The sequence below is a fragment of the Notothenia rossii genome (assembly GCF_949606895.1).
Source record: "Notothenia rossii genome assembly, chromosome: 10".
Lineage (NCBI taxonomy): Eukaryota > Metazoa > Chordata > Actinopteri > Perciformes > Nototheniidae > Notothenia > Notothenia rossii.
In genome coordinates, this window is record NC_136908.1 from 449,295 (window position 1) to 470,865 (window position 21,571).

Here is a 21,571-nt window from a genome sequence, read left to right on the forward strand (position 1 = left end):
TGACTCAAGAAAATAATGATATGCACAAGTTTCTGAAATAGATCTATGAGACATTTTAATAGAGATTAGGTGTTAATAAACTCAGTAGTAGTGCTATAAGGAAGTGAAGATGTTGGTTAACTAATGTCAGGACATGTGGGAAACAGCTGTCCCAATGAAAAGTTACATATCGGAAAATGATAGTTGTAATCGTGAAGTAATAAATGATGGCGCTCCATATATGATAGATGTTTGTAGACAAAGGATACTGGCCTATGCTGAAATATCAAAGTCTCTGCAGAGCACGACACATGGCCCAAAAGACTGAGACCAAATGACCTTTGACCCTGACTGACAGTGTGACTTGAGAAAGGCACTGTCAATGACTGACTCTGGGGTGAACCTGACAGAGTGAGTGTATGTCTGCATGTGATCAGTGTAACTGCATGATTTCAAACAATGACTAATCAGGCCTGTGTTTGGACTAACACATTATTCTGGGGCTCTGTGGGAAACGAGAGGTTTCCTAAAATTCCACATAATTGGAAAATCGTACGTGACCCGTTTCTAATCGCCTTGATGCCATTGTTCTCCCACAGGCTGCGGCGGTTTGCAAAAAGTGAAGCTCAAACTAAAATGTGAAGATTCGGTTTCTTTCAGGACTGAAAGAGGGAGATGAACACTTCACTGCAGTGTTTACTGTGGACAATAATGGATGTACATTTGTGAATAATGTTTGGTTAGTTTTAGAATGAACCTGCTCCATGTCCATAAGACACTGTTTGATGAATGTTGACATGTTTCTAAATATTGATTGAGTTATAACGGGTCATACAGAAGCAGTGGCCAAGGGGCTACTGTGAGAGAGGTAAGTCCAGAATGGGAATACCAAAGAAGTTGACCTCTGATGATGAAACCATTTTGTAATATTTTAACAGATATTAGAGTAACTGAGGTTTGAAATGTAGAACGAACATATTACAGTTAAGTTAAGCTAAAACATAGTCATGTAATGAGACATTCTAGTCTGGTAAACAATTATAAGTAAAAGCCATAGACTTTATTGTTTAGGTTATTATGGGGATAGAAATGAACACAAGACTAGTTTCACAAGGGCAATTTAAATTCATAATAGAAAGACATTTGATGAAAGTATGTTGGAATTCTGTATTCATTTCCTCAGCTTGATAATATCTAAGCAGTGACAGGTCGAAGCAGTATCACCAGGAAATCATTCCCTTTGACAGTATCATGATTCTAGTTGTTATTGAATCCATAACATGAGTGTGTTTCTTTACCAGAAACATTAGCAGTTCATTATTATATTTAGATTTTAAATAGGATTTCAAGGATTTGATTTAAGAATAACACAGAAGCTCATCAGAAACTCAGAGCTATTGAAATGTGTGACTTAGTTCACCTGAAGATGTTGAGTTGTATTTTGTTGGCACAGTCCAAGTATTAAGATTCTGAAGTATGAAGTTTTATACGAAGTACGAATGTATGAGTATGTTCGACACATACTAATGTGTCGAACATACTCATACTTTCGTGTCATACTTGTTGCAAATGGAATTCAAAGTAAATATGTGGGGGAACAATGTTCAGCTGATCTAACAGAGATTACAAAATACAGCGCTCGAACAAAACGCTCACAGCTGATGCAGCTGATGCCACGTCATAATTAACGGACGTCTCTTTAAAATGACCGCTCAGAGGAGAGGAGTTCTCATTTCTCTAACCGCCTGCTGCTTCCCCTCCTCTCTCCTCGGTTCCCCTCCTCTCTCCTCGGTTCCCCTCCTCTCTCCTCGGTTCCCCTCCTCTGCTCCTCGGTTCCCCTCCTCTCTCCTCGGTTCCCCTCCTCTGCTCCTCGGCTCGCATCTCCTGTGGGCGGGACTAAGTATCGAGGATAGGAGTCGAGGAGGGGAGTTGAGGAGGGGAGTTGGAGAAATGAGAAAGGGCCAGAGAGAGCAGCGAAGGGGGGAGAGAGAGAGAGAGAGAGAGAGAGCAGTGAAGAGGGGGGAGAGAGAGAGAGAGAGAGAGAGAGCAGTGAAGAGGGGGGGGGAGAGAGAGAGAGAGAGCAGTGAAGAGGGGGGAGAGAGAAGTAATACGGTTTCCTGATAAAGCTGTGGAGAGTATGTGCTGCAGGGAGGTGGATGAACAACGCACCCAGGAACGAACGCTAGCTCCGGTCCTTTTTACTGTGGACTCGATGTCCTGACAGGCTGGTATTTGTGCAACCTGCACAAACACAATACTGCACCATGATTACAAATGGAGAGATACAATGTAAAACTACCGAAAAAATACCAGCTCACTAAAACACAACCGCTCAAACCAACGCAACTACTAACTATACCCGCGGTCAGAGAGGGAGATGTGTCCCCCATGTGATGTAATATTACGCGTTTGACGTCTGACCTTAAAAAAAGCAGTTTTTAGTAGCAGAGCTCAAAATTGCTCCTTTCCCTCTGAATTCCTTATGTCTCTAAAACATATCAAATCCTACATTCACTTTTTTAATTGTAATTTTCAAGCAAGTTTAAGAATAAATGTAGAAAAAATAAAAACCTGCAAGATGCTCTTTAAGGCCTTTTGAAATGCCACTGTGCTGCATGAGTTTTTAAAGGGCTAAAGAGATCATTTTTTCACAGGGGGTCTCTAAATAGGGCCCAGATCAGGAATCTGAAGTTTGGAAACCACAACCCACCCAGAACTTCTTTTTCAATCGAAGGTGAAACTTTCTCACAAAATCCTGTTTGGAGCTAAGAATCTGACAGGCTTGTGGTGGGGGAGGGGAAGAAAATAGAAATGAATTGAGAAAAGGTGCTTGGCGCTCAGAGACTTTGAGAGTGTGTTGCTTAACTTGTGTGGAACCCACTTGCAACATTTGGGGCCCCTGCGACCTTCATCAAGGTCTGTTTTTATTTTTTTCCCTGCTGGTCACCTTGCAAACGATGAACGCGCAGAGGCACAGGTCACGCGCACCTGACATAACGTTACCGTTTAAATTGACCAAATAAATGCAGCAGACTGTTATTTAACCACAGTTACAATGTATTTTATTTCAACTATCTGCTTCTTTCTTATTATTATTATTATTATTATTATTATTATTATTATTACTACTATTATTGTTATTGTTATTATATATGTAATATTTTCTACTTTTAATTTATTCTTTTTTTCACTTTTAATCTTTGAAAATGAGGGTGTATAACGACTCAACTGAGGGTGCAATGCACCCTTATGCACCCCCGTAGAACCGGGCCTGGGAGAGGGGACCCATACACTCAGCTGGGGGACTCCTCTGTCACCAGAAGCTAACAACAACGATCTCCGGTGCCGGTGCGCTCTCTCTCTCTCTCTCTCTCTCTCTCTCTCTCTCTCTCTCTCTCTCTCGTTCCACACACACACAGAGCTGAGCTTTAATGAAACATAGAGACCCAGATGTAGTAGTACTGCATCATATTATTTTCGAATCAAGAATTTTTCCAATTATGATTTTTTTTTAAATCTTTTTTTTTTTTTTTATAACCATTTTTCCTCCTGGTTTCTCGCCCCCCCCTGTCATGCATCTGCGCCCCCCAGGGAACCACTGGTGTATAGTGTGGTGTGTGTGTGTGTGTGTGTGTGTGTGTGTGTGTGTGTGTGTGTGTGTGTGTGTGTGTGTGTGTGTGTGTGTGTGTGTGTGTGTGTGTGTGTGTGTGTGTGTGTGTGTGAATTTGGACATTTTCAGAGGAAAGTCAAAACATTTAGATTTTTTGCTGAACAACTTGTATTTTGAGTAATTCCAGAAAAAAAAATGTATACAAAAATGTCAGGATTCTGAAATCGGAGAAGAATTTACAGGAAATTCATAATTCTGAGATTTCTGAAAAATCCTGAGATTTTTTATTTTTTTATTTTTTTACAAAGAAATCTGAATTTAGAGATTTTCTGAAAAATGTGTAGTTTCATAAAAAGTCAGAATTTTCAGAACATTCAAGGATTTTTAGAAAAAGTATTTTCTACTTTTCTCAAGTATTTTGAGAACACTCTACAGAACATTTTATGGGTGCAGGTTATCTCTGTATAGTGAGATTAAATCTGCTGCTTGCATGTGATTGGCCAGAGGTCAGCTGGTCAGAGATTATGAGCTCTGATTGGCTTAGAATCTCTGCTGCCCTGGAGACACCTGGAGGGAAATAGGAGAACAGGAGTCACACTTGAGGCCTGCAGAACCTAGGACTATCCTGCAGAACCTAGGACTGTCCTGCAGAACCTAGGACTATCCTGCAGAACCCTACAGGACCGTCAGGTGATCTGATCAGGACTGGAACAGAACTGTTCTCCGGTCTCTGTCCCTCAGTCTTAATGGGATTATAGAGGAGAGAGTGGATTAGCTGCTTTAGATGTCCCTGAGACACAGGAATAGAGCCGAGCCTGCAGAGGCATCGCAGACACACATAGGCACACAACTGATGCACAACAGACACAGAGACACATCTGACTTCTGAGTGATCTGCTGGACTTCTGAGTGATCTGCTGGACTTCAGGGGGATCTACTGGACTTCAGGGGGATCTGCTGGACTTCAGGGGGATCTACTGGACTTCAGAGTGATCTACTGGACTTCAGAGTGATCTACTGGACTTCAGGGGGATCTGCTGGACTTCAGGGGGATCTACTGGACTTCAGAGTGATCTACTGGACTTCAGGGGGATCTACTGGACTTCAGAGTGATCTACTGGACTTCAGAGTGATCTACTGGACTTCAGGGGGATCTGCTGGACTTCAGGGGGATCTACTGGACTTCAAAGTGATCTGCTGGACTTCAGAGTGATCTACTGGACTTCAGAGTGATCTACTGGACTTCAGAGTGATAAACTGGACTTCAGGGGGATCTGCTGGACTTCAGAGTGATCTACTGGACTTCAGAGTGATCTGCTGGACTTCAGAGTGATTTACTGGACTTCAGAGTGATCTGCTGGACTTCAAAGTGATCTGATGGACTTCAGAGTGATTTACTGGACTTCAGAGTGATCTGCTGGACTTCAGAGTGATCTACTGGACTTCAGGGGGATCTGCTGGACTTCAGGGGGATCTACTGGACTTCAAAGTGATCTGCTGGACTTCAGAGTGATCTACTGGACTTCAGAGTGATCTACTGGACTTCAGGGGGATCTGATGGACTTCAGGGGGATCTGATGGACTTCAGAGTGATCTACTGGACTTCAGAGTGATAAACTGGACTTCAGGGGGATCTGCTGGACTTCAGAGTGATCTACTGGACTTCAGAGTGATCTGCTGGACTTCAGAGTGATTTACTGGACTTCAGGGTGATCTGCTGGACTTCAGGTAGAGCGGGTCGAGGTTTAATTGCAAACAACTTGACAATCTCCACCAGCTAACAACAGTCTAACAGTAGCATAACAACAGCATAACAACAGGCTGACAGTAGTATAACTGCTGTTAGCAGCAGCAGTTAACAGGCTAACACCAGGCTGACAACAGGCTAACAGCAGGATAGCAACAGGCTAACAGCAGCATAACAACAGGCTAACAGTAGCATAACAACAGGCTAACAGCAGTATAACAACAGGCTAACAGTAGTATAACAACAGGCTAACAGCAGCTTAACAACAGGCTAACAGCAGCATAACAACAGGCTAACAGTAGCATAACAACAGGCTAACAGCAGTATAACAACAGGCTAACAGTAGTATAACAACAGGCTAACAGTAGAGTAACAACAGGCTAACAACAGGCTGACAACAGGCTGACAACAGGCTAACAACAGGCTAACAGTAGCATAACAGCAGGATAACAGTAGCATAACAGCAGGATATCAACAGGCTAACAGCAGCATAACAACAGGCTAACAGTAGCATAACAACAGGCTAACAGCAGTATAACAACAGGCTAACAGTAGTATAACAACAGGCTAACAGTAGAGTAACAACAGGCTAACAACAGGCTGACAACAGGCTGACAACAGGCTAACAACAGGCTAACAGCAGCATAACAGCAGGATATCAACAGGCTAACAGCAGCATAACAACAGGCTAACAGTAGCATAACAACAGGCTAACAGCAGTATAACAACAGGCTAACAGTAGAGTAACAACAGGCTAACAACAGGCTGACAACAGGCTGACAACAGGCTAACAACAGGCTGACAGTAGTATAACTGCTGTTAGCAGCAGCAGTTAACAAGCTAACACCAGGCTGACAACAGGCTAACAACAGGCTAACAGTAGCATAACAGCAGGATAACAGTAGCATAACAACAGGCTAACAGCAGTATAACAACAGGCTAACAGTAGCATAACAACAGGCTAACAGCAGTATAACAACAGGCTAACAGTAGAGTAACAACAGGCTAACAACAGGCTGACAACAGGCTGACAACAGGCTAACAACAGGCTAACAGTAGCATAACAACAGGCTAACAGTAGCATAACAACAGGCTAACAGTAGAGTAACAACAGGCTAACAACAGGCTGACAACAGGCTGACAACAGGCTAACAACAGGCTAACAGTAGCATAACAACAGGCTAACAGCAGTATAACAACAGGCTAACAGTAGAGTAACAACAGGCTAACAACAGGCTGACAACAGGCTGACAACAGGCTAACAACAGGCTAACAGTAGCATAACAACAGGCTAACAGCAGTATAACAACAGGCTAACAGCAGCATAACAACAGGCTAACAGTAGAGTAACAACAGGCTAACAACAGGCTGACAACAGGCTGACAACAGGCTAACAACAGGCTAACAGTAGTATAACAACAGGCTAACAGCAGCATAACAACAGGCTAACAGTAGAGTAACAACAGGCTGACAACAGGCTAACAACAGCATAACAGCAGGATAACAGTAGCATAACAGCAGGATAACAACAGGCTGATAACAGGCTAACAGCAGCATAACAGCAGGATAACAGTAGCATAACTGCTGTTAGCAGCAGCAGTTAACAGGCTAACAACAGCATAACAGCAGCATAACAGCAGCATAACAGCAGCATAACAACAGGCTAACAGCAGCATAACAGCAGGCTAACAGCAGCATAACAGCAGGCTAACAGCAGCATAACAGCAGGATAACAGTAGCATAACTGCTGTTAGCAGCAGCAGTTAACAGGCTAACAACAGCATAACAGCAGCATAACAACAGGCTAACAGCAGCTTAACAACAGGCTAACAGCAGCATAACAACAGGATAACAGTAGCATAACTGCTGTTAGCAGCAGCAGTTAACAGGCTAACAACAGCATAACAGCAGCATAACAACAGGCTAACAGCAGCATAACAGCAGGCTAACAGCAGCATAACAACAGGCTAACAGTAGCATGCCAACAGGCTAACAGCAGCATAACAACAGGCTAACAGCAGCTTAACAACAGGCTAACAGCAGCATAACAACAGGCTAACAGCAGCATAACAACAGGCTAACAGCAGCATAACAACAGGCTAACAGCAGCATAACAACAGGCTAACAGCAGCTTAACAACAGGCTAACAGCAGCATAACAACAGGCTAACAGCAGCTTAACAACAGGCTAACAGCAGCATAACAACAGGCTAACAGCAGCATAACAACAGGCTAACAGCAGCATAACAACAGGCTAACAGCAGCATAACAACAGGCTAACAGCAACATAACAACAGGCTAACAGTGGTATAACAACAGGCTAACAGCAGCATAACAACAGGCTAACAGCAACAGGCTAACAGTAGCATAACAACAGGCTAACAGTAGCATAACAACAGGCTAACAGCAGCATAACAACAGGCTAACAGCAGCATAACAACAGGCTAACAGTAGCATGCCAACAGGCTAACAGCAGCATAACAACAGGCTAACAGCAGCTTAACAACAGGCTAACAGCAGCATAACAACAGGCTAACAGCAGCATAACAACAGGCTAACAGCAGCATAACAACAGGCTAACAGCAGCATAACAACAGGCTAACAGCAGCATAACAACAGGCTAACACCAGCATAACAACAGGCTAACACCAGCATAACAACAGGCTAACAGTAGCATAACAACAGGCTAACAGCAGCATAACAACAGGCTAACAGCAGCTTAACAACAGGCTAACACCAGCATAACAACAGGCTAACAGCAACATAACAACAGGCTAACAGCAGCATAACAACAGGCTAACAGCAACAGGCTAACAGTAGCATAACAACAGGCTAACAGTAGCATACCAACAGGCTAACAGCAGCCTAACAACAGGCTAACAGCAGCCTAACAACAGGCTAACAGCAGCCTAACAACAGGCTAACAGTAGCATACCAAAAGGCTAACAGCAGCATAACAACAGGCTAACAGCAGCATACCAACAGGCTAACAGCAGCATAACAACAGGCTAACAGCAGCCTAACAACAGGCTAACAGTAGCATACCAAAAGGCTAACAGCAGCATAACAACAGGCTAACAGCAGCCTAACAACAGGCTAACAGCAGCCTAACAACAGGCTAACAGTAGCATACCAAAAGGCTAACAGCAGCATAACAACAGGCTAACAGCAGCATAACAACAGGCTAACAGCAGCCTAACAACAGGCTAACAGCAGCCTAACAACAGGCTAACAGCAGCATAACAACAGGCTAACAGCAGCCTGACAACAGGCTAACAGCAGCCTAACAACAGGCTAACAGCAGCCTAACAACAGGCTAACAACAGCATAACATCAAACTAACAGCAGCCTAACAGTAGCATATCAACAGGCTAACAGTAGCATAACAACAGGCTAACAGCAGCCTAACAACAGGCTAACAGCAGGCTAACAGTAGCATAACAGCAGCCTAACAGTAGCATAACAGCAGCCTAACAGTAGCATATCAACAGGCTAACAGTAGCATAACAACAGGCTAACAGTAGCATAACAACAGGCTAACAACAGGCTAACTGCAGCCTGACAACAGGCTAACAGCAGCCTAACAACAGGCTAACAGCAGCCTAACAACAGGCTAACAACAGCATAACATCAAACTAACAGCAGCCTAACAGTAGCATAACATCAAACTAACAGTAGCATAACAGCAGCCTAACAGTAGCATAACAACAGGCTAACAGTAGCATAACAACAGGCTAACAGTAGCATATCAACAGGCTAACAGCAGCCTGACAACAGGCTAACAGCAGCCTAACAACAGGCTAACAGCAGCCTAACAACAGGCTAACAACAGCATAACATCAAACTAACAGTAGCATAACATCAAACTAACAGTAGCATAACAGCAGCCTAACAGTAGCATAACAACAGGCTAACAGTAGCATAACAACAGGCTAACAGTAGCATATCAACAGGCTAACAGTAGCATAACAACAGGCTAACAGCAGCCTAACAACAGGCTAACAGCAGCCTAACAACAGGCTAACACCAGCATAACAACAGGCTAACAGCAGCCTGACAACAGGCTAACAGCAGCCTGACAACAGGCTAACAGCAGCCTAACAACAGGCTAACACCAGCATGACAACAGGCTAACAGCAGCCTGACAACAGGCTAACAGCAGCCTAACAACAGGCTAACAGCAGCCTAACAACAGGCTAACACCAGCCTAACAACAGGCTAACAGCAGCCTAACAACAGGCTAACAACAGCATAACATCAAACTAACAGTAGCATAACAGCAGCCTAACAGTAGCATAACAGCAGCCTAACAGTAGCATATCAACAGGCTAACAGCAGCATAACAACAGGCTAACAGTAGCATAACAACAGGCTAACAACAGGCTAACTGCAGCCTGACAACAGGCTAACAGCAGCCTAACAACAGGCTAACAACAGGCTAACAGCAGCCTAACAACAGGCTAACAGTAGCATAACAACAGGCTAACAGCAGCATAACAGCAGGCTAACAGCAGCATAACAACAGGCTAACAGCAGCATAACAACAGGCTAACAGCAGCATAACAGCAGGCTAACAGCAGCCTAACAACAGGCTAACAGTAGCTTAACATCAAACTAACAGTAGCATAACAGCAGCCTAACAGTAGCATAACAGCAGCCTAACAGCAGCCGAACAACAGGCTAACAGCAGCCGAACAACAGGCTAACAGCAGCATAGCAACAGACTAACAGCAGCATAGCAACAGACTAACAGCAGCATAACAACAGGTTAGCAGCAGCAGTCAGCAGGAAGCTAGTTTGAGCTAACAGACAGAGAGATGGGTTGCGGCCCAATAGTCCATTTAGCTTAGGAACCTTCCTAACGGATTGAAATGACCCGGAAGTCCCTCAGTGGCAGCCATGATAAGTGCCGTTCCAATTCTCTAGATGATAGGAAAGGAGGTTTCAAGCTTCCTTTATAACCTCCTTTAGCTTAGGAACCACTGGACCTCCCTTTACGAAAGGAGAGGACAAAATGCTGGTCTTTGGCACTATCAGCAGCAGCTGGTCAGAAGACCTTAAAGCTCTGGCTGGGGTGTAGCGATGGAGGAGTTCAGCTACATAGGCCGGAGCCAGCCCATTCAGGGCTTTGGAAACAAATAAAAGGATTTTAAAATCCATTCTGAACCGAACTGGAAGCCTGTGCAGTGAGGCCAGAATTGGGGTGATGTGGTCACGCATTTTGTGGCCAGTCAGAAGACGTGCAGCTGCGTTCTGCACTAGCTGCAGGCGTTTAGTTGAGGCCTGGTCCATACCCACATACAGAGCGTTGCAATAGTCCAGTCTCGAGGTAACAAAGGCGTTAATAACCCTTTCCAGGTCTTTAAAAGATAAATACGGCTTGGTCTTGGCCAATAGTCGTATTTTAAAAAAGCAGGATTTGACTACGGTGCAGATCTGCTTATCGAATTTAAAAGTGCTATTGAAAGTCACTCCAAGGTTCATGACAGAGGGGAGGATGTTTTTATTGAGGGAGCCCAGAATATCAACCGGAGAGGCTGGAGGTTGGGGTCCAGAAGAGATGACCTCAGTCTTGGTTGCGGTCCAATAGTCCAAAATCTGTATTATAATCAAAAGGAGAAATATGAACGTTAGTTTTTACTGAAATGATCAAATAAAGTCAACATTTCACTGAGCTGTGTGGGGTTTGTTCAACTTTTAAAAGATGTTTGAATGATATCCACAGTGATAGATGTTAAGGACTAACGTTTATAATAAATACATTTGTATTGATTTTAAGATCTTTTCATACAATCATACGTATTGGGATCATTTGTATTAATGTGGACCGGAGGGAGAGGGTGACGAGCAGAAGTTTCACTTTCCTTTTTTATTTCAATTCCAGCTTTGGTCATGAAGAATATGTTTCTCTGTTGTTCATAAAGCAACAGCATCAGAGCACGGTGCAGAGTCTCTAGATGAGTCCCTCCTTCTTATTAAACATCCATGTTGTAGTCCTCTGTATAGAAAACTGTAGTTTCCATAGTTTCCCCACAGCAGCAGACGCACATTCAGGACGTCCGCTGGCGCATCATAAACACGTGGGATAGTGAAAGTGCAGTCGATTCTCTAAAGTACCACAGTCTCTTCTCCTAAGTCCTTTTGTTTTCTCCTATCCACTATCCCTTAACCCCATGACCTTTCACTCAGAGGAGGGGAAGAGACGAGAGGAGCGGATTTTTGGACTATTGGGCCGCAACCATGGGCTCGGAGACAGGAAGTTACAGGAAGGCGTGAGAAGCAGCAAACAGCACCTCTTCTGAAGCCCCGCCTCCTTCATGGCCCTCTGACACACCTGTGAGTACTCTTTGTGTGTGTGTGTGTGTGTGTGTGTGTGTGTGTGTGTGTGTGTGTGTGTGTGTGTGTGTGTGTGTGTGTGTGTGTGTGTGTGTGTGTGTGTGTGTGTGTGTGTGTGTGTGTGTGTGTGTGTGTGTGTGTGTGTGTGTGTGTGTGTGTGTGTGTGTGTAAAGCTGCTTAGTACAGAGGGATTAGAGGCGACACGTTGAGTCTCTCTGAGGTTAAGCTGTTCCATGTACCTGTTGAACAGAACACAGAGGGGGAGGAGATGGTGTGTGTGTGTGTGTGTGTGTGTGTGTGTGTGTGTGTGTGTGTGTGTGTGTGTGTGTGTGTGTGTGTGTGTGTGTGTGTGTGTGTGTGTGTGTGTGTGTGTGTGTGTGTGTGTGTGTGTGTGTGTGTGTGTGTGTGTGTGTGTGTGTGTGTGTGGGTGGGTGGGTGGGTGTGTGTGTGGAACATGAAGTCTGACCTCTGACCCATGTGTCCTGCTGCTAGGAGACATGGACGGCCAATGGTGGGACGGCGAGGCTGCACCTATGTCTTTGGTAAGCCCCGCCCATCTAAGTCCCGCCCCCTCCTTCCTGTCAGGTGTCACATATTGGCTGAAATCAACTGATGCTGTTGCTTAGCGACCACACGTTTTTACATTCTCATCAGCATCCGGTCACCTGGCAACCATCAAAGGATGGAGAGCGCCTGATTGGTCGGATCGTGCTGAACAAGAGGATGAAGGACGGGTCGATTCCTGCAGACACCGGAGCGCTGCTTGGACTCAAGGTGAGACTCCTCCTCCTCTTCCTCCTCCTCCTCCTCCTCCTCGCTCTCCTCCTCATCCTCCTCTCTGTTACTTTGCTCATGTGTTCAGGTTGTTGGGGGGAAGATGACAGAGTCTGGTCGTCTCTGTGCGTTCATCACCAAGGTGAAGAGAGGAAGTCTGGCTGACACTGTGGGGCAGCTGAGACCAGGTAACACACACACACACACACACACACACACACACACACACACACACACACACACACACACACACACACACACACACACACACACACACACACACACACACACACAACCAACACACCAACCCTCTCTCAGGTGATCAGGTTCTGCAGTGGAACGGTCAGGTTCTGCAGGGAGCCTCGTTTAACGAAGTCTACAACGTTATCCTGGACTCGCAACCTGAGCCTCAGGTGGAGCTGATGGTGTCCCGCCCCCTCAGGTACACACACACACACACACACACACACACACACACACACACACACACACACACACACACACACACACACACACACACACACACACACACACACCTGATGTTCTGTTGACACATTACTCTTCTGTTCCTCAGAGAGGTTTCCAGAACGGACGGCTTCCTGCTGGACTCCAGTAAGTTCATCAACACAGACACACAACTACTGCTGTACAATGTTTACTTCAGATTAGCTCCACGTCAGAAATGAGCATGCTTGTCATATGTCTCTCTCCATAGAGGCTGAATCATCATGTTAATCACATAGCTATCATATGCCTCAAACAGTCCTGATGCTCTTCTAGGTAATCACACATCCTGTCATGTTCACAGCTACAGTTGATACCTTTGTTTGCATGTTACTCTCATGTTGGAGGAGGACACTCAGGATTTTATAACACGACACAACAACCACTAACACCAGACAACAAGGACCACACAGAGGCCGTTTCTCAATGTCGAGTAAACCGGCTGCAGAGCCACTATTTCAAGTATACTTCGTCATCGAGTGGCGCCGAATGCTGGGCCGAATGCTGCGCCACTCGATGACGAAGTATAGTTGAAATAGTGGCTCTGCAGCCGGTTTACTCGACATTGAGAAACGGCCAGAGACTGAAAGTGTTTGCTTCTCTCCAGGTTTACCCATCAGCCGCGGCGTTCTCTCCAACCAGGTTTCTGTAAGTTTACCCAGCATGCACTGCACATCAGCCAATCAGCTCTCAGTTAACTGCATTTCCGTGTTGATGTGTTTCAGACCGGCAACAGGCGTCCTCTGGTCCCCAGGATCCAGGTACTGTAGAGGGGTTCTCCTCTGGGTTCTCCTCTGAGGGTTTTCCTCTGGGTTCTCCTCTCTGGCTTCTCCTCTCTGGGTTCTCCTCTAGGTTCTCCTCGGGGGGTTTTCCTCTGGGGGTTCTGCTGTGGGGGTTCTCCTCTGGGGGTTCTCCTCTGGGTTCTCCTGTGGGGGTTCTCCTCTGGGGGATCTCCTCTGGGTTTTCCTCTGGGGGTTCTCCTCTCTGGGTTCTCCTCTGGGTTCTCCTCTGGGTTCTCCTCTGGGTTCTCCTCTGGGTTCTCCTCTCTGGGTTCTCCTCTGGGTTCTCCTCTGGGTTCTCCTCTGGGGGTTCTCCTCTGGGGGTTCTCCTGTGGGGGTTCTCCTCTGGGTTCTCCTCTGGGTTCTCTTCTGGGGGTTCTCCTCTGGGTTCTTCTGTGGGGGTTCTCCTCTGGGGGTTCTCCTGTGGGGGTTCTCCTCTGGGCGTTCTCCTCTGGGTTCTCCTCTCTGGGTTCTCCTCTGGGTTCTCCTGTGGGGGTTCTCCTCTCTGGGTTCTCCTCTGGGGGTTCTCCTCTGGGTTCTCCTCTGGGGGTTCTCCTCTGGGGGTTCTCCTCTGGGTTCTCCTCTGGGGGTTCTCCTCTGGGGGTTCTCCTGTGGGGGTTCTCCTCTGGGTTCTCCTCTGGGTTCTCCTCTGGGGGTTCTCCTCTGGGCGTTCTCCTGTGGGGGTTCTCCTCTGGGGGTTCTCCTCTGGGTTCTCCTCTCTGGGTTCTCCTCTGGGTTCTCCTGTGGGGGTTCTCCTCTCTGGGTTCTCCTCTGGGTTATCTTCTGGGGGTTTTCCTGTGGGGGTTCTCCTCTGGGTTCTCCTCTGGGGGTTCTCCTCTGGGGGTTCTCCTGTGGGGGTTCTCCTCTGGGTTCTCCTCTGGGTTCTCCTCTGGGGGTTCTCCTCTGGGTTCTTCTGTGGGGGTTCTCCTCTGGGGGTTCTCCTGTGGGGGTTCTCCTCTGGGTTCTCCTCTGGGTTCTCCTCTAGGTTCTCCTCTGGGGGTTCTCCTCTGGGTTCTTCTGTGGGGGTTCTCCTCTGGGTTCTCCTCTGGGTTCTCCTCTGGGTTCTCCTCTCCTCTCTTTGTTCTCCTTGGGGTTCCTCTCTCTTGGTTCTCCTGTCTGGGTTTTTCTCTCTGGGTTTTCCTCTGGGGGTTCTCCTGTGGGGGTTCTCCTGTGGGGGTTCTCCTCTGGGTTCTCCTCTGGGGGTTCTCCTCTGGGGGTTCTCCTCTGGGTTCTCCTCTCTGGGTTCTCCTCTGGGTTCTCCTCTGGGTTCTCTTCTCTGGGTTCTCCTCTGGGTTCTCCTCTGGGTTCTCCTCTCTGGGTTCTCCTCTGGGTTCTCCTCTCTGGGTTCTCCTCTGGGGGGTTCTCCTCTGGGTTCTGCTCTGGGGGTTCTCCTCTGGGTTCTCCTCTCTGGGTTCTCCTCTGGGGGGTTCTCCTCTGGGTTCTCCTCTGGGTTCTCCCCTCTGGGTTCTCCTCTGGGGGGTTCTCCTCTGGGTTCTGCTCTGGGGGTTCTCCTCTCTGGGTTCTCCTCTGGGTTCTCCTCTGGGTTCTCCTCTCTGGGTTCTCCTCTGGGGGTTCTCCTCTCTGGGTTCTCCTCTTGGTTCTCCTCTCCTCTCTTTGTTCTCCTTGGGGTTCCTCTCTCTTACTTCCTCTCTCTTGGTTCTCCTGTCTGGGTTCTCCTGTGGGGGTTTTCCTCTGGGGGTTCTCCTGTGGGTTCTCCTCTGGGTTCTCCTGTGGGTTCTCCTCTGGGGTCTCCTGGGGGTTCTCCTGTGGGTTCTCCTCTGGGTTCTCCTCTGGGTTCTCCTCTGGGTTCTCCAGGGTTCTCCAGTGTTTTATCCACTTCCAGGTGAAGCTCTGGTATGATAAAGTGGGCCATCAGCTGATCGTGACGGTTCTTGGAGCAAAAGAACTTCCTGTCCGGGCAGACAGCCGACCAAGGAACCCGTTCGTTAAGATCTACTTCCTGCCGGACCGCAGGTGAGAACATGAGAAGCCGTTCGCTAAGATCTACTTCCTGCCGGACCGCAGGTGAACACATGAGAACCGGTTCTGATAGTAATCCTCAGGTAAACACCTGATTCAGGGTCGTGTGCACACAGGAAGTGAGGGGGAAGACCTTTCAGAATAAAAGAGGAGCCAAACAGCTTAATATAAAACCTTTTAAAATAATAAAGGGAACAATAAAGAAGCCCCGCCTCCTGTCATTAAGCCCCGCCTCCTGTCATTAAGCCCCGCCTCCTATCATTTAGCCCTTATTATCTCTTTCCTAATGTAAATCAATGGGAAAAAGTATTTTTGAGCCAAAGTGTCGTCAGGTGGCCGTCTTCATCTCATTATGCGGCGCCCCCCCCTCTTCCCCCCCCCCCCTCAGTGATGAGTCTCTCATTGACAGACCCTCTCCCCCCTTCCCTCTCTCTCCCTCAGTGATCGGAGCTACCGCAGGACGAAGACAGTCAGAAAGTCTCTGGATCCTCGATGGAACCAGACCTTCATGTTCTCCTCCGTGCAGAACAGAGACCTGAGGGAGAGGAATCTGGAGCTGACTGCCTGGGACCAGGGGGGGGAGGAGCTACTGCTGGGGGAGGTAACCAATCAGGGGGGAGGAGCTACTGCTGGGGGAGGTAACCAATCAGGGGGGAGGAGCTACAGCTGGGGGAGGTAACCAATCATGGGGGAGGGGCTACTGCTCGGGGAGGTAACCAGTCAGAGGGGAGGGGGCGAGTAGAAGTACTCAGATCTTGTTCTTGAGTAAAAGTAGAAGTACTCAGATCTTGTACTTGAGTAAAAGTAGAAGTACTCATATCTTGTACTTGAGTAAAAGTAGAAGTACTCAGATCTTGTACTTGAGTAAAAGTAGAAGTACTCATATCTTGTACTTGAGTAAAAGTAGAAGTACTCAGATCTTGTACTTGAGTAAAAGTAGAAGTACTCAGATCTTGTACTTGAGTAAAAGTAGAAGTACTCAGATCTTGTACTTGAGTTAAAGTGGAAGTACTCAGATCTTGTACTTGAGTAAAAGTAGAAGTACTCAGATCTTGTACTTGAGTAAAAGTAGAAGTACTCAGATCTTGTACTTGAGTAAAAGTAGAAGTACTCAGATCTTGTACTTGAGTAAAAGTAGAAGTACTCAGATCTTGTACTTGAGTAAAAGTAGAAGTACTCAGATCTTGTACTTGAGTTAAAGTGGAAGTACTCAGATCTTGTACTTGAGTAAAAGTAGAAGTACTCAGATCTTGTTCTTGAGTAAAAGTAGAAGTACTCAGATCTTGTACTTGAGTAAAAGTAGAAGTACTCAGATCTTGTACTTGACTAAAAGTAGAAGTCCCAGAGTGTAGGAATACTCTGTTACAGTAAAAGTCCTGCATTCAAAATGTTCCTCAAGTAAAAGTAGAAAAGTATTCTCATCAAAATATAGTGAAAGACAGTAAAAGTAGTCGTTGTGCAGATTGGTCCATTTCAGAATAATAGATATGATATTTTTTATAATGATTGATCATGAAAGTGTTCTCAAAGCTGGTAAAGGTGTATGGGTTCAGAACAGTCTCATAACACACACATGCACACAGAAGGATCCACACTTGTGTTTTTCAAAGCAAACACAAATGTGTTCCGTTTCATAAACATGTAAATAAAATCCAAACACAGAAAAAAGTTTTACGTATGTATTTTTGATCCACAAATATTAGTTTTCCGTTGAAAACCTCTGAACCTGCAACACAACCCGCTCTCTGTGCACGGATCGCTGTGCATTCGTGTGTGGGTTTTTTGAGACTCCCCTGACGGTCAGCCGATTCGTACTTTTAATTTATTCTATCTATAGCCAATCAGATGTCTCCTCCAGTCTAAGCCAATCACATGAGCGCGCCCCCTCGAGGGTATGATTTATTGTGTTCATGACGCTTCATATACGCATTTTGCGCAGTCCGGTCAGCTCGCTAAACAGAGGGCGGAGCTTCAGGTGATCATGCAGAGCTGCATGTCTCCGTCAGACTCAGCAGCTGATCTGATCTCTCCCTCGCGTCCGGCTACACTTCACTCGCGTTTATGTCCATATCGATCAGATCCAGCTCTCCTGATCGGCCTTTATAGAGAGCACCGATCAAACTATTTAGAGTGAATATCGGACGATGAACGCAAGAAATCTACCCTCGTGGGGGCGCGCTCATGTGATTGGCTTAGACTGGAGGAGACATCTGATTGGCTATAGATAGCAACAATGACAAGTACGAATCGGCTGACCGTCAGGGGCGTCTTAAAAAACCAACACACGAATGCACAGCGATCCGTGCACAGGAAGCGGGTTGTGTTGCAGGTTCAGAGGTTTTCAACGGAAAACAAATATGTGTGGATCAAAAATACATACGTAAAACTTTTTTCTGTATTTTGATTTTATTTACATGAATATGAAACGGAACACATTTGAGTGTGCTTTGAAAAACACAAGTGTGAATCCTTCTGTGTGCATGTGTGTGTTATGAGACTGTTCTGAGCCCATAAAGGTGCAGCTAGTCTGAATGACTTTGTATACTGCAGGGTAGCTGGTGGATTTACTCCAGGTGGAACTAAAGTCTGATTTAACACTTGATTATATTTCACATCATTCATCCACATCTGAGAAGTAACTAAAGGTATTAAATACATGGAGTGGAGTAGAAGTACACCATGTACCTCTGAACTGTAGAGGAGTAGAAGTACACCATGTACCTCTGAACTGTAGAGGAGTAGAAGTACACCATGTACCTCTGAACTGTAGTGGAGTAGAAGTACACCATGTACCTCTGAACTGTAGAGGAGTAGAAGTACACCATGTACCTCTGAACTGTAGTGGAGTAGAAGTACTCCATGTACCTCTGAACTGTAGAGGAGTAGAAGTACACCATGTACCTCTGAACTGTAGAGGAGTAGAAGTACACCATGTACCTCTGAACTGTAGAGGAGTAGAAGTACACCATGTACCTCTGAACTGTAGAGGAGTAGAAGTACACCATGTACCTCTGAACTGTAGAGGAGTAGAAGTACACCATGTACCTCTGAACTGTAGAGGAACTACTTGAGTAAATGTACAGTTACTCCCGCCAGGTGATCGTCCAGCTGGACTCGGCTCTCCTGGATGATCAGCCTCACTGGTACAAACTGCAGCTGCCCATCACCCCCCCAATCCTGCAGAGGAGGGGTCTGCAGAGTGAGACACACACACACACACACACACACACACACACACACACACACACATACACATATTATTGTATATAGTTGAGTTTTGACAGCATCCATCAAACTAGATTTTTTGCCTTAATGGTCTGTTTTCTAATATCTCTGTGTTTCTGAACCACGTCTGTGTCTGCATATAATGTTCGTATTTAGTCTCCTGATTTTAAATGGGAATTCAATCATTTGAGTGTTCCCAAAGAACCGGTGTTCTGCAGTTTTTGTAGGCCTACTGTAATGTTGCACAGTTTACTGTAGAAACTATGTCCAGGACAAGGTGTTTTGGACGTTTTGGAAGATTCAGAGCTAACCACACTGAAGATTATGGAGGTATTGATCCGTCTTCTCATATTTTTAACATCACCAGAAGTCATCATTTAAGGGGTCATTTCTCCAAATGCTCCCTGTGTGGTTTTTTCACCATTACAATAGCCCCACCCCAAAATAATTTCCACCAGCCGCCACTGCAAAGCTCCATACTATAACGCAGGTAAAAGGTGTGTGTGTGTGTGTGTGTGTGTGTGTGTGTGTGTGTGTGTGTGTGTGTGTGTGTGTGTGTGTGTGTGTGTGTGTGTGTGTGTGTGTGTGTGTGTGTGTGTGTGTGTGTGTGTGTGTGTGTGTGTGTGTGTGTGTGTGTGTGTGTGTGTGTGTGTGTGTGTGTGTGTGTGTGTGTGTGTGTGTGTGTGTGTGTGTGTGTGTGTGTGTGTTATAGGTTCATGTAATTTAACCTCTCTGTTTCTCAGGCGCTCCCAGGATCAGTGAGTTGGAAGAGGATGGCATCGGGGTCGTCTCAGGTGAACTACACCTCCCAGCATGCACTGCAGCTCAACATTCAATATGTATAAGTATGATTTATTGATTTAATTTTTTTCCATGCAGACTACCGGCTGAGTGAGCGGGACTTCCACAGCTCCACCCAATCAGTGCCGGAACAGGTCATGATGGCGTCCAATCAGAACGCTCGTTCAGACCTAGTTCGGATGAGGTCACGGTCTCCGAGCCAGTCCTCCCCCCTCAGGTAAAGCAGTTACTACACCTGTATTAAAAGTCTCCTATCATGCAAAATTCACTTTCTGATGTCTTCTCTACATCACCATGTGTCCCCGGTGTGTCAGGAGACTCACTAAGTGATGTCTTCTCTACATCACCATGTGTCCCCGGTGTGTCAGGAGACTCTCAAAGTGATGTCTTCTCTACATCACCATGTGTCCCCGGTGTGTCAGGAGACTCACAAAGTGATGTCTTCTCTACATCACCATGTGTCCCCGGTGTGTCAGGAGACTCTCAAAGTGATGTCTTCTCTACATCACCATGTGTCCCCGGTGTGTCAGGAGACTCACTAAGTGATGTCTTCTCTACATCACCATGTGTCCCCGGTGCGTCAGGAGACTCACAAAGTGATGTCTTCTCTACATCACCATGTGTCCCCGGTGTGTCAGGAGACTCTCAAAGTGATGTCTTCTCTACATCACCATGTGTCCCCGGTGTGTCAGGAGACTCACTAAGTGATGTCTTCTCTACATCACCATGTGTCCCCGGTGTGTCAGGAGACTCTCAAAGTGATGTCTTCTCTACATCACCATGTGTCCCCGGTGTGTCAGGAGACTCACAAAGTGATGTCTTCTCTACATCACCATGTGTCCCCGGTGTGTCAGGAGACTCTCAAAGTGATGTCTTCTCTACATCACCATCTGTCCCCGGTGCGTCAGGAGACTCACAAAGTGATGTCTTCTCTACATCACCATGTGTCCCCGGTGTGTCAGGAGACTCACTAAGTGATGTCTTCTCTCCATCACCATGTGTCCCCTGTGTGTCAGGAGACTCACAAAGTGATGTCTTCTCTACATCACCATGTGTCCCCGGTGTGTCAGGAGACTCTCAAAGTGATGTCTTCTCTACATCACCATGTGTCCCCGGTGTGTCAGGAGACTCACTAAGTGATGTCTTCTCTCCATCACCATGTGTCCCCTGTGTGTCAGGAGACTCACAAAGTGATGTCTTCTCTACATCACCATGTGTCCCCGGTGTGTCAGGAGACTCACTAAGTGATGTCTTCTCTACATCACCATGTGTCCCCGGTGTGTCAGGAGACTCTCAAAGTGATGTCTTCTCTCCATCACCATGTGTCCCCGGTGTGTCAGGAGACTCTCAAAGTGATGTCTTCTCTACATCACCATGTGTCCCCGGTGTGTCAGGAGACTCACTAAGTGATGTCTTCTCTACATCACCATGTGTCCCCGGTGTGTCAGGAGACTCTCAAAGTGATGTCTTCTCTACATCACCATGTGTCCCCGGTGTGTCAGGAGACTCACAAAGTGATGTCTTCTCTACATCACCATGTGTCCCCGGTGTGTCAGGAGACTCTCAAAGTGATGTCTTCTCTACATCACCATCTGTCCCCGGTGCGTCAGGAGACTCACAAAGTGATGTCTTCTCTACATCACCATGTGTCCCCGGTGTGTCAGGAGACTCACTAAGTGATGTCTTCTCTCCATCACCATGTGTCCCCTGTGTGTCAGGAGACTCACAAAGTGATGTCTTCTCTACATCACCATGTGTCCCCGGTGTGTCAGGAGACTCTCAAAGTGATGTCTTCTCTACATCACCATGTGTCCCCGGTGTGTCAGGAGACTCACTA

The 21,571-nt window shown here is 46.4% G+C and overlaps 1 protein-coding gene across 1 annotated transcript in view; it reads left to right on the forward strand.

Moving 5' to 3' along the window:
- The first annotated feature begins 10,093 nt into the window (after window positions 1-10,093).
- Window positions 10,094-21,571, forward strand: part of LOC307022046 (regulating synaptic membrane exocytosis protein 2-like) — a 29,974-nt gene continuing 18,496 nt past the window's right edge. Inside the window, exons 1-13 of the mRNA XM_079654621.1 lie at window positions 10,094-11,671; window positions 12,164-12,213; window positions 12,326-12,445; window positions 12,534-12,633; window positions 12,764-12,887; window positions 13,020-13,057; window positions 13,557-13,597; window positions 13,675-13,710; window positions 15,572-15,702; window positions 16,150-16,309; window positions 18,805-18,907; window positions 19,677-19,727; window positions 19,813-19,951. Of these exons, the coding sequence (XP_079510747.1) occupies window positions 12,169-12,213; window positions 12,326-12,445; window positions 12,534-12,633; window positions 12,764-12,887; window positions 13,020-13,057; window positions 13,557-13,597; window positions 13,675-13,710; window positions 15,572-15,702; window positions 16,150-16,309; window positions 18,805-18,907; window positions 19,677-19,727; window positions 19,813-19,951 (1,088 nt within the window). The 5' untranslated portion in view covers window positions 10,094-11,671; window positions 12,164-12,168. The remainder of the gene's footprint in view (window positions 11,672-12,163; window positions 12,214-12,325; window positions 12,446-12,533; window positions 12,634-12,763; window positions 12,888-13,019; window positions 13,058-13,556; window positions 13,598-13,674; window positions 13,711-15,571; window positions 15,703-16,149; window positions 16,310-18,804; window positions 18,908-19,676; window positions 19,728-19,812; window positions 19,952-21,571) is intronic.